Source organism: Urtica dioica, chromosome 1 (genome assembly GCF_054948205.1).
Source record: "Urtica dioica subsp. dioica isolate 48M chromosome 1, U.dioica_male_clone48M_v1_H2, whole genome shotgun sequence".
In the NCBI taxonomy this organism is placed as follows: Eukaryota; Viridiplantae; Streptophyta; class Magnoliopsida; order Rosales; family Urticaceae; genus Urtica; species Urtica dioica.
Window position 1 is genome coordinate 6,084,792 of NC_142756.1, and position 12,149 is coordinate 6,096,940.

Consider the following 12,149-nt stretch of genomic DNA (forward strand, 5'->3'; position numbering starts at 1 on the left):
CACAGTCTCAAAATCACCACCGTCAAACATTCCACGAACGATGTGAGATTGTAACATCCTTGTTTCGTGTCTTTAAGATTTTTCACCCACTTGTGACTTGTACACGGTTATGACTTTTAGCTTAACCCTTATTGTATTTGTTTACTGTGATTGTTCAACCACTTTGCAGGGTAAGGATAAGTGTAATACCTTGACTTGTGGCTCTTAAACTAATAAATTGTGTGTAAATATAGCTAGCTTATGACCAAATTTAAAATTATTTATTTATTTTTTATTGACTTTATAGTAACACGACATTGTCAGCTAAATATTATAAAGAAAAATTACGCACTAAAACCTTTTAAATTAATTATATTTTTGTAACACAAAATACACATGCGAACGCGGAATTTGAACTATAATCCTCTCAGCTAAAATGACAATAAATATCATCAGCCAAATTAAGAACCCTTATTTATTTGCGATGTAGAAGATTTAAGAATCTTACTTGTATTGAGACGTGAATGAAATATATGTAGCGACTGTATGAGATTCGTTGTCCCTGGTATTTGCCTATTTTTTGCATTGATTTGATGACGAAAAAAGCCGTGTCTAGCTACCAACAAAAATGTATAGGAAACAAAGAAGAAAAAAAAAGTCCTTCATTGACTTGACAAATTACACATCCCTTGTCTCTGAGTGCTCCACTGACTCATCATTCAAAATTGACAAACCATTCCGTGTAATATACTCCCATATTGGTCACTCGATATCATAATTATTCGTTGTGTAATCATTTTTTTTATTTATCCACTAGTTTAAAAACAGTTGTTTTTGTCCTATTGGTTAAAAAGATACTGAATACCCTCACTAGTATTTTCATAACTATTAATTTTATTTACAAAAAACGTGGGATCTTAGCTCATAATATATCCAATTTAAGAGTACACTATAATTTCTGTACAATTGACTCATAGCACATATTGAACTTCTCCTAGGTCTTCGTTGTTTGACTCATAGTTACTGAAGAAGGATATGGAATAAACTCTCTCTCTCTCTCTCTCTCTCTCTCTCTCTCTCTCTCTCTCTCTCTCTCTCTCTATCCTTTGTAAGCTAATCAACCGGATCCGCTTTTTAAAAGTTTTGGACCGAGCCAATCCTTTTCAGAAAAAAGATCAGGCTGAATTGAGCTTGTTGAAGGGTCTGGGCTGGACTTAGGTATAGGCCCTCAAGCCCGGCCCGGCCAGTGCCCTGAAAAAAACCAACCCGAACCCGGCCCGAGCTCTAATTAGACCCGGTCCGGGTTCAACCCTTTTTTTTAAATAAAATAAAAATTTTATTTTTGTTTAAAATTTATATTTTTTATGTTTAAAAAGTACATTTGACACATAAACTCAATTTTATTATTAATGATATAAATGTTTTTTACTAAAATTTGTATCGTTTTGATTAAAAGTGTATTTTATGAATTTAATTTTTTTTTTTTTTTTTTTTTTTTACGATTATAGTTTGAGCTTTTAAGATCTAATTTAGGCTTTTTCAAGTCCAAGTTTGGACCCGGCCCTCAGGCCTCAGCCATGAGGATTGAAGGCTTGTCCTGGGTTGGGTGATCCTATTACATAGGCTCGGTCTGACCCAACTCTCTAATAAAAAGGTTTGGATCTTTTCTTAACTTGAAAAAAAAAAAAAAAAAAAAACAACTGATCCGGCCCTTTTGACATTTTTACGTGCACTAGTGGAGCAAAGATGGGATTTGTATCATGAAAACAACTATCTTGGACGTGTATTGAAGGAAAGAAAACGAAATAGAATCGAAGAACTACTTAATAGGCCCACATTCCACGTAATTATAATAGTCTATAAATCAAGTGATCTATTACATGGGTATATAAAATGGCAATGGCTACAATAGAAAGTAGAAACACACCACAATTTCAAACAGTCTCCCCTTAAAAAATCACAATTGTAGAAAAACAAGAGCTAATATGCAATGCGAGTTTAGCTTGGGCCTCGTGATCTCATATTCTCTCCCGCATGGGCGCTAGAGGCTGTTCCTTCGTCCACCGGCAACGACGTCCGCAACATCCCCGCCCCAACATCCCCCTGCCCTCCGCTCAAACTCGTCTTAACCCCCGGGGACCAAAAACATGATTGCTGACATATATACTCGGCAGCCAAGAAACTTTTGTCGAGAAGAAAAAAGATAAAGCCATATTTTTACATCATAGTTATTGCCTTATTGTTATAAGATGTATTGTTGTCAATTGGGACGAGCCGTCCGTGGGCTAGCCCAACTATCTTTTTAAGAGGTTTTGAGCAATACTTTTCGGAAAAGGCTCGGGCCAAACCGGCCTTCCTGAAGGGCCTGAGTTCGGGTTAGGATGTAGGGCCTCAAGTCCAACCCGGCCGGACACTCAAAAAATCCCAACCCAAACCCGGCCTAGGCTGTAATTATGTCCGGTTCGGACACAACCATTTTTAGATAAAAATATTTTTTTTAAAAATTTATGTTTTTATATTAAAAAAATACTTTCGACACATAAACTCAATTTTATTATTAATGATATAATTTTTTTTTTACTAAAATTTATATTATTTTTAATTAAAAGTGTATAATTTTTTTAAATATTTATTTATTATTTTGTTATTATTATAGTTTGGGCTAATGTTAGGACCTGAGATTTAGAATATTAAATAATAATAATAAGAGTTAGTTGAGGGATTAAACAGAAAAGAGTAGAAAGTATCCAAGCCTATAAATAAAGCAAAAAACTGAAATTAGTGGTCCCTATTATTTCGAAATTGAAGCTTCAAACCTACAAACCCACTAACATCAGACAAACACATCAAATGTGGGCCCAAGTGTTTCGAATTTAAGGCTTCACAACAACAATCTCCGGTCCACCGTACACAGTGGTCCCTACTGCATTTCTTATTTAATAACACTTTCTCACCGTATTTTGGTAACTTATGGGTTGTTGCGCTACTTTTGGAATCCCTTTTCTTCGTCGGAGACTGAGCTCTCTTTTTCGGAGACTTTCTTTTCATCTTATTCTTGGCCGGAGACATCTTTTTCTTCGCCGGGGACTTCGTTCGACCACCTCCAGTGCTTCGCATCGAACAACCTGGAGGAATCCACGCCGAAATTATCCTTTTTCGAAGAAACCCTAAAAATTTGCGATTGGGGGTTTTCTTTTTTAGACTTGTTTGGGCGGGCTTTAGTTTTAATCTTTATTATTCAATCAATATCATTCATTCAAATATAATTAATAATTTCGAGTTATTTAATAAATGAAATACAATTATAAAACTAAATATACCTTTATACCCTCCATACTCAGCTCACGTGAGTGAAACGTGCACCTCAATTGGACGGTAACTGAAAAAGTTTAACAGAAGGGGCAAAAGTCAACATCAACCTGAGTTCAGAGTATTTTTTGTTGAAAATCCGAGTACAGGGTGCACTTTGTTAATCAAGCACGAGTTCAGGGGGTAATCTTGTAAATTATCCTAGAGAAATAGATGAAAATATGGAAATCATATGTATCCATTGTGTTTAATCGAAATGTGTCATAATTCTTTTTAATTTTTAGAAGATATATCAAGGAATAAAATTGAATTTTCAAAAAAATTTCAAAGGTAAAATAAATAAATAAAAGTCACAAAATTCATATATACGAAACAATTATGAATGGTAAGATATAACTCTGTTATATACGGTAAATTCGTTGAACAAACGTTTTATTAAACCAAAATTGTATAGTTTGCTAATACATTAAAATGTTGGATATTCTTTTATATGTAATCATTATTTAATGTAAATACTCGTAGCAACTTCATGATAATTTTCTAGCTTGAATATTGCCAGTATTCTACATAACATTTGCATCGGTTAACATACTAGTGCCTTCATGAGGATACAAAGAAACATCTCTCTACCTTATACATAAATCGAAACTATATCATAAATGACCTAATTATTAATTAGTGGCAGGTAATATAGCGTTGTAAATATAGAGAGATCTTGGAAGTGGAGGCAAAGTTATATCTAGAACTCCCTCGAGAATTTGAACCACTTGACCCATCGACGGTCTGTGCGACTCATCGTCTTGAATGCACCAACAAGCAAGCCTACAAACCCTCCCAAGCTCTTCCACGTCAGCACGACCCTCCAGCCTCGGGTCCAACAGTCCGACCACGTCACCCTCTCGTTCTCCCTCAGCCACCACTCTAGCGGCGACGCACGGGAAATACTTGGCCCTCGAACCGGGGTCGTCGTCGGAGTAGTTATTCCCGGAGTTTCTCTGTCCCGACACGATCTCGAACACCATCATCCCGTAGCTGTACACGTCAGCCTTGGGGGTCACCGCGACCCCAGCGAGCCACTCCGGAGCGAGGTAGCCGATCGTGCCCCGGATCGTGGTCAGAACTCGACTAAAGTCCCGACCCACGAGCTTTGCCATCCCGAAATCAGCCACTTTAGGGCTGAAATCTTGGTCGAGTAGGATGTTTTCGGGCTTGATATCGCAGTGGATGATACAATCTCTACACTCCTCGTGGAGATAAGCCAACGCTCTCGCGGTCCCTAGGGCGATTCGGTACCTCGTCTTCCAGTCCAGAACCTCTTTCTGGCGGAAGATGTGGGACCCGAGAGAGCCGTTGGGAAGGTAGTCGTAGACCAAGAGCCTTTGAGCTCCTTCGGAGCAGAAGCCTCGAAGCCGAACGAGGTTCACGTGTTGGACCGTCCCGATAACGCTGACCTCGGCACGAAACTCCTTCTCGCCCTGGTGAAACCCTTCGAGCTTCTTCACCGCCACCACCGAATCATCTGTCGCCAAAACCCCTTTGAAGACCGAACCAAACCCGCCTCCGCCGAGCTTATCCGAGAAATTCTTGGTCGCGTTTTGGAGATCTTTGTACCTGAAAACCATCAACGAACCGGTGTCCACCGTGTTTCCGACCCCGCTCTTCTTCTCTCGCATTCTTCTATTTCTTCTCCTAACGAAGAAGAGAAAAGCGACGGCTAGGATTATGGCTATCCCCGAAACTGAGCCGATACAGACGGCCCTTACAAAACTTTTGACCTTATTGTGATGAGCTTTGGGTCGGAGTTTGGTAAACTCGGACGACGAAGCTAGCCGGAGATGAAGAGTCTTTCCGTTCATGTCTCCAGCGACAAGTCGTTGAAGGTTTAGCAAATCACCGGTCCAAACGGAACAACCATCGGCTTCTTCGTAAGCATATGCCGTGCAAGAGCAGTTTCTCATACACTTTGATTCGCATTCCTTCGAGCTTTTGGTCCCGTGAGAGGGTTTCTTATTATTGGGAAGTGAGATACTGGTGAGCTTGAGAAAACTGTCTCCGCCGCAAGTGAGTTGGGTCGTCCTCGAACACCCACCGGAGTAGTCCTTCAAATCCCAGTCACGCGGCGAGGTCGGCTCGAATCCGGTGAGGCACTGGCAATAGGGGGATAAGTTTTGGTTGCAAGAGCTGTAGACCCCACATACGGTGTACACCTAATACATAGAAATCAATTGTATATAACTATTAATATGTTATATGATATTTATAGACACATGTGAACATAATTATCCGGGAGTTTTAGGTTTATAATGCCCAACCCTATTAGCTGAATTCTAAATTTTTTCTCTAAAAAAAAAAAAAAATTAAAGCTTGAATACAAACCAACCAAAATACATTTATAATCGAACCGGATGATCCAACACAGTTTTCTATTTTTATGTCGAATCATCGTATCTGTATAAATGAATAACAAAATGTCCTTAATACGGCAGAAGATCTTAATTCCTCACACCGGGGTAAATTTTAAAAAAATGTTAAAATGTATGTCTTTAGTATTAAATCCCTAATATATAAAAATGTAGGTCTTTTATATATACCTGACATCGCTTCCTGGGATAAGACATGATGATATTCCAGCTCTGCGGAGCCGCAACCGAACCTTGGACGGGCTGTTGGGGAAAAGTCAGTGGGAAAATGATCTGTCCGGTGACATCCATGAAGAACCGAGCGTGGGTTTTGGTATTGTTTTCCACAGAATAGACGAAGTGACTCCCATTCTCGTCGGACACGTAGCTGAAGTCATACCCTTGCCGCCGAATGCTCTGAGGGATCACGAGCTCTATATCGCCGGTGGTCCAGTACTCCACCGTCCCATTCCACCGCGCCGAGTACGACCGCTTCGCCGGAACCGGGACCAGCGAGAACCGCCCCGGCGCCGGATCCTCCGAGTTCTTCCACGACACCATCGTCTGCGTTGTGTTCATCCTCTTGTTGGTCCCGAATCTCCAGCCCGGTAATAGTGTGTCTGTAAGATGCTCTACGCTCTCCCATATCGGCGGAGCTAGGAATTCTGGTCGGACGGGGCAAATTTGAAAAAAGAAATTCAGGCGGGGCAAATTTGAGTTAAGAATATAAAAATTGATACCAAAAAAAAAAAAAACTCAGGGTAAACAGTATAATTTAGGATAATATCCTGTAGTGGCTCGGCTCTTACTGTCAGATGCTCTATGCTCTGTCACATCGGCGGAGTTAGGAATTTTAGTCAAAGGAGCAAATTTGAAAACGTTATTTTGAACTAAAATACCATATCGGTGGAGCTAAGAACTCCAGTCAGGGGAGCAAATTTGAAAAAAATTATTTACTTTGGCTAAAAATATAAACTAGGGGGGATATGGCCCCCGTTAACTTTTAATATTTCGTACAATTTGTTTTCAATTTGTTCATTTAATTGTTATTAGAATTTTTCCGTTATTTGCTCGGTGGAGCTAGGAATTTCCAATCGCGGGGGCAAATTTGAAAAAAACAATTCGAGGGGGGCAAATTTAAAATAATCACTACGAATTTGGGTTAAAAATATAAAATTGATAAAAACAAAAAAAAATTAGCACAAGTTTAATAATACATGATTTTTTTTTTCATAAAAAAATTAATACATTATATTTAATCAAGACATTTTATTTTTGTGTTTATGTAATCAGGTTAAATAATACATGCAGTGACGGAGCCAGTATAGGCCCACAAAATTTTTTTTTTTGCACTTTTTGCCCATTTAAAAAAAAAATTACATTTTTTTCCTTTGAAAATTTATACTTTTGGCCAAATTTTTATAAATTTTTTACAATCAAGCCCCCTTTGAAATTGTTTTTCAAATTATCCCCCCTTGATGGGCTTTTCTGGCTCCGTCACTGAATACATGATTTGTTTTTTCATAAAAAAAATAATACATGGTATATGTAATCACATGTTAAAAAATAAAGGGTAAAAACAGTAATCTAGTGGCTCCGTCCTTACCGTCCGATGCTCCCTCGGCGATCAGGACTAGGATTCCGGTGTTGAGAAGAACGGCTTTTCGCGATGAGATGGTCGTTGTTGTGTTGGTGGACCAGACGGTGACTTTTTTCTCGTTGAGGAGGATTAGGTTTCCGTCGTCGGAGATTTTGAGCTCCGACGAGAGCTTGTCGGAGACGGGGCTCTCTCGATTGGCGACCCAGATCACGGGCTGCCCTTTGACGAGCTCTTTGTACCACATGCCAATGTAGTATTTCGAGGAGCGGCCGGGTTTGAAGAAGCCGAGCTCGAAAACCCCGCCGGAGGAGATGATCGTCTGGTCGCCGGAGAGAGAGCGGTTCGCGGAGATTGTGTCGGTGCTTCCGAGTGAGCGATTTGGGTTTAGAATAAGGGTTGTGAAGAGAAGAACTAGAGTTGTGAGGGCTTTCTGCTTCGCCATGGTGTTCATGGTTTCTCAAGTTCTTGGTTCAACTTTATTATATAGAGGAAAAATTTATATATACAAAAATAAAACGTCTGGACTACATAGGATGTATTAGTTTTTTATGAAAAAAAAAATAATGTATTATTTAACTTGTGTTATGTTTTTTTTTTTTTTTTAATAATTTCTATTTTAATGTTCACAAGCAACAACCGATAAGTACATATCAAGACAAAATGGTAATATTTGCCTTATTTTAGGTTAAAGTGGTTATATCTCAAGACAAAAGGCACGCAAGAGAAAATATCAAGAAACAAAAGTAAATAATTATTTCAAAGGAAATTTTCAAGTTTAAGAGGCCTTTTAGTCTTCTTAACATATTTATTTTTATCGTTGTCATTTATTTACAGGAAAACAATGGAGTTACAGCTAAAAGTTGTGGGTCCTAGAAGTGCTAATAATTTATAACGACCCGCTTCAAGTCTTCATTAAATTCGCTACCTACATATTTGTGACTTTATACATGCTTTAGTTACCATTGTCTATTGACTTGCGATTCACCGACTAGCTCTACAAATTAACACGTACTAGTCTTTTCAGAAGCAGTCACGGTTCGTGGTAAAACTTTCTAAAAAGTCACTACACCATGTCAAACGGGTTTATTTTTAGAGTATTCTCAAGTGATAAACTTCCAAAAAGATATATTATTGATATGAGTATAGCTTTTAAGATAGTCTCATACCCTCACAGTCTCAAAATCACCACCGTCAAACATTCCACGAACGATGTGAGATTGTAACATCCTTGTTTCGTGTCTTTAAGATTTTTCACCCACTTGTGACACTTATACACGGTTATGACTTTTAGCTTAATCCTTATTGTATTTGTTTACTGTGATTGTCCAAAACCACTTTGCAGGGTAATGATAAGTGTAATACCTTGACTTGTGGCTCTTAAACTAATAAATTGTGTGAAAATATAGCTAACTTATGACCAAATTTAAAATTATTTATTTATTCTTTATTGACCTTATAGTAACACGACATTGTCAGCTAAATATTATAAAGAGAAATTACGCTACTAAAACCTTTTAAATTAATTCTATTTTTGTAACACAAAATACACATGCGAACGCGAAATTTGAACTATAATCCTCTCAGTTAAAAATGACAATAAATATCATCAGCCAAATTAAGAACCCCTTATTTATTTGCTTACACGGCCTAGTGATGTAGAAGATTTAAGAATCTTACTTATATTGAGACGTGAATGAAATATATGTAGCGACTGTATGAGATTCGTTGTCCCTGGTATTCGCCTATTTTTTGCATTGATTTTATGACGAAAAAACCCGTGTCTATCTACCAACAAAAATGTATAGGAAACAAAGAAGAAAAAAAAAGTCCTTCATTGACTTGACAAATGACACATCCCTTGTCTCTGAGTGCTCTGTGGGAGTGAATATCTCTCCCTTCCACCAGGCGAATTGGACCAACTAGGCCCAAGACGAGTTCGGCCCAAAGGAGACAAGATAATCGTTAGTTCGGCCCAAAGCCCAGTTCGGCCTAATAAACCTAGGCGCAGGCGAGATCGACCCAAGACAGTATTTCAAAGAATCCCAACTCGACCCGGGCCCATAAATCTTCTAGACGGTCCCGCCAAGTAATTTGAACGACGAATCACCTAAGAAACGGTCAAATCGCCTAAAGGTGGGGATGTACGCGAGATTGAAGACTGGAAGACCGATTCTGCTCGTACACGTGTATCGATCTAAAGAAGCAGGAGAGTCAGCGAGCTGGCTATAAAAGCTCATTCCATTTTCATTTTACGCTATTGATTTTCGAGAGAAAGATTACACTATATTATTCTATATTCGTCTGAAGTTTTCCTGCTTATTCAAAAACAATTTCTTTTCTTGTAAGGTTTGCGTTCATTAATCAATAAAAGGAATTTCCTTTCGCTCTTTCTGTATTTTTATCCGTATGATCTATTAATTTCTTTCGGATTTCGGTTCAATCTTCATAATCGGATTCTGAGACCCTTAACTTATATAAATAAATATACGAGACAATTCGAAATAATCTGGTATAGATTGTTGGGACGAGAAATCGGCTCAACAATTTGGCGCCGTCTGTGGGAATCTTATCAGAAACATAACGCTGAAGAACACAGATCGGATCTGAAAGAATGTCTTCTAACAGCGAGCACGAAATCCCGGTTTCTGGAGCCGATCCGGAGACACGGGCTCTTCTGCTGAAACTCGTTGAAACCACTGCCGAATTCCAGAGATCAACCCGATCCCAGCTCGATAGCTTGACAGCTGCGCAATCTTCACTTCAAGAGCAGCTCGACGCTGAGCGAGCTATTCTGCTAAGTTCGACCGGTCCGCCTACCGCAAACGGACGAAGGTTCGCCCCACCCGGGATGCGGCTAAGCTTCTCCGGGATCCACATGTCGCCCGACACGGCCGGCCCCAATAATACGGCCGGAATGGGCCAGTTTGATGGACAGGTCGAGGCCAGTGTTTGGCGAGCCAGACCGACTCAAGGCAACCTACCGCCCCCGCCTCCGGGAGGCCATCTTCCTGGATATGTTCCTCAGGTCATCAACCTCCCCCGCGAGGAAGGAATTCCTGAGGAGCCGAACTATTTCGAGCCGATAGTTCGTCCAGAAGAAAGGAACCCTCAGAGAGGAGAAATCCGAACTGGGGGAGAACAGTTCGCCGTAGAAATCCCGAGGGATGATCACCCCGTGTTCAATGCCTTCCGTCAGATGGTGGAGGAGAAGTTCCGGGCTGTAGACTCCCGAATGCACTATGCCACGAGCTCGGCCCCCGAGATCGACCGGCTGGTGGCAGATACTGGGCGAACCCCTTTTTTCTCCATGTATTACCCAAGTTAGAGTTGGGGATACCGGAAAGATCAGGTTACCCAAGTACTCTGGTACTTTCAACCCAAAAACATACGTAACTGCCTTTCGCATCGCGATGGGGCGAGCATGTCTACGAGATAACGAGCGAGAAGCAGGGTTTTGCCAGTTATTCGCCGAGAACCTGTCAGGAAGCGCCTTGGATTGGTTTTCACGTCTCGAAGAAGGGTCGATAAGTTCTTTTCAACAGTTGTCGGCCCCATTCATCAAACACTACTCGATGTTAGTAGAAGATGAAGCGACCATGGCAGACCTATGGAACACCCAACAAACCCGAGACGAAACTCTGAAAAGCTTCATGACAAGATTTAAGACTGTCATGTCAAAAATCCCTTCCGTGGAGGGAGAATCGGCTCTGAACGCTCTAAAAAATGGACTGTGGCACGAGTCCAGATTTCGAGAGGAAATGACCGTGAACAGACCACCCACCATCGAAGATGCAATTCACCGCGCCTCAAACTACGCCAAAGCTGAGGAAGAAAGGGTCCTCGTGTCAAAGAAACATAATCCAAGGAAGGTCCCTTCCATGACACCTGTTTCGGCCATGGCCAGGACACCTGGAATGAGACCTTACCGAAACAATGAATGGAGGAAGCCTTCGAACATCCCAGAACATGCCTTTAACGTAAACGACGAGGGAGTTTCCAAAGGAGGCACCCCGAAATGGCCGCGTGACAAGAAAAAATACTGCGATTTCCACAAAAATTATGGACACGACATCGAGGAAGCTGAAATCGAGCACAAACCCAACCAGCTATCTGGGTTCAATGGGGAAGTAACACCCTCTCTAGGAATCATTGAACTCCCTGTACGGGCTGGAGACATAAACCGGATGGTCGAATTTACCGTTCTCGACTGCCCGTCCCCGTTCAACGCTATCCTCGGGAGACCTTGGATACACAGAATGATGGCGGTACCATCAACCTACCACTTGTGCGTACGATTTCCGACTCCCAACGGGATACAAGAAATCAGAGAGAGCCAATAGGCATCCCGAATTTGTTATATGAATAATCATAAAAAAAAATCATCGAAAAGCAACAGCCAAAAGAAAACAATTCGGAAGATCCATCTAGCGAAGAAACCAACGAAGGCCAATAGCAATCAATGGCCATCGAAAACGAGATCATCCATCTGCCTCCGATGGAAAATTCAGAGGAAAAAGACGAGCCTAATACGGAGTCAATAACGCAGATTCAGATCGACGGAACTGACCCCGTGAGATGCGTAGGCATCGGGACCAAGTTGAAAGGGATGGTACGCCGAGAACTGATAACGTTTTTGAAGAAGAAAAAAAAGACGTTTGCATGGACGACAGAGGACATGCTAGGTATAGACCTCGAAATCGCCGCGCACCAACTCAACGTAAGTTTTAAGCCCGTAAAACAAAAGCGTAGGAAACTCGGCCCAGAGAGGGCTAAAGTGGTCAACGAAGAAGTAGATCGCCTCTTAAAATCCGGTTTAATACGCGAAGTAAAATACCCCGATTGGCTCGCCAATACCGTCGTCG

The 12,149-nt window shown here is 40.7% G+C and overlaps 2 protein-coding genes across 2 annotated transcripts; one reads left to right on the plus strand and one right to left on the minus strand.

Annotated features, from left to right (window-relative positions):
• Positions 1–3,747: 3,747 nt before the first annotated feature.
• On the minus strand, positions 3,748–7,806 carry LOC149406768 (G-type lectin S-receptor-like serine/threonine-protein kinase At2g19130). Its single transcript, XM_089608607.1, has 3 exons — positions 7,294–7,806; positions 5,880–6,352; positions 3,748–5,495 (listed from the first exon to the last, which is right to left on the minus strand). The coding sequence occupies exons 1-3, from the start codon at positions 7,736–7,738 to the stop codon at positions 3,960–3,962; spliced, it is 2,454 nt and encodes an 817-aa protein (XP_089464733.1). The 5' UTR covers positions 7,739–7,806; the 3' UTR covers positions 3,748–3,959.
• A 2,891-nt stretch (positions 7,807–10,697) lies between these two features.
• Positions 10,698–11,627, plus strand: LOC149406769 (uncharacterized). The gene has a single exon (XM_089617655.1). The coding sequence runs from the start codon at positions 10,698–10,700 to the stop codon at positions 11,625–11,627; it is 930 nt and encodes a 309-aa protein (XP_089473781.1).
• The last annotated feature ends 522 nt before the right edge of the window (positions 11,628–12,149 follow it).

Coding starts and splice junctions, on each gene's coding strand:
- LOC149406768 (XM_089608607.1), bottom strand. CDS start 7,738: ATGAACACCATGGCGAAGCAGAAAGCCCTCACAACTCTAGTTCTTCTC. Junction 6,353..7,293: donor CGCCGAGGGAGCATCGGACG/GTAAGGACGGAG, acceptor CCGTCCGACCAG/AATTCCTAGCTCCGCCGATA. Junction 5,496..5,879: donor ATCCCAGGAAGCGATGTCAG/GTATATATAAAA, acceptor TCTATGTATTAG/GTGTACACCGTATGTGGGGT.
- LOC149406769 (XM_089617655.1), top strand. CDS start 10,698: ATGGGGCGAGCATGTCTACGAGATAACGAGCGAGAAGCAGGGTTTTGC.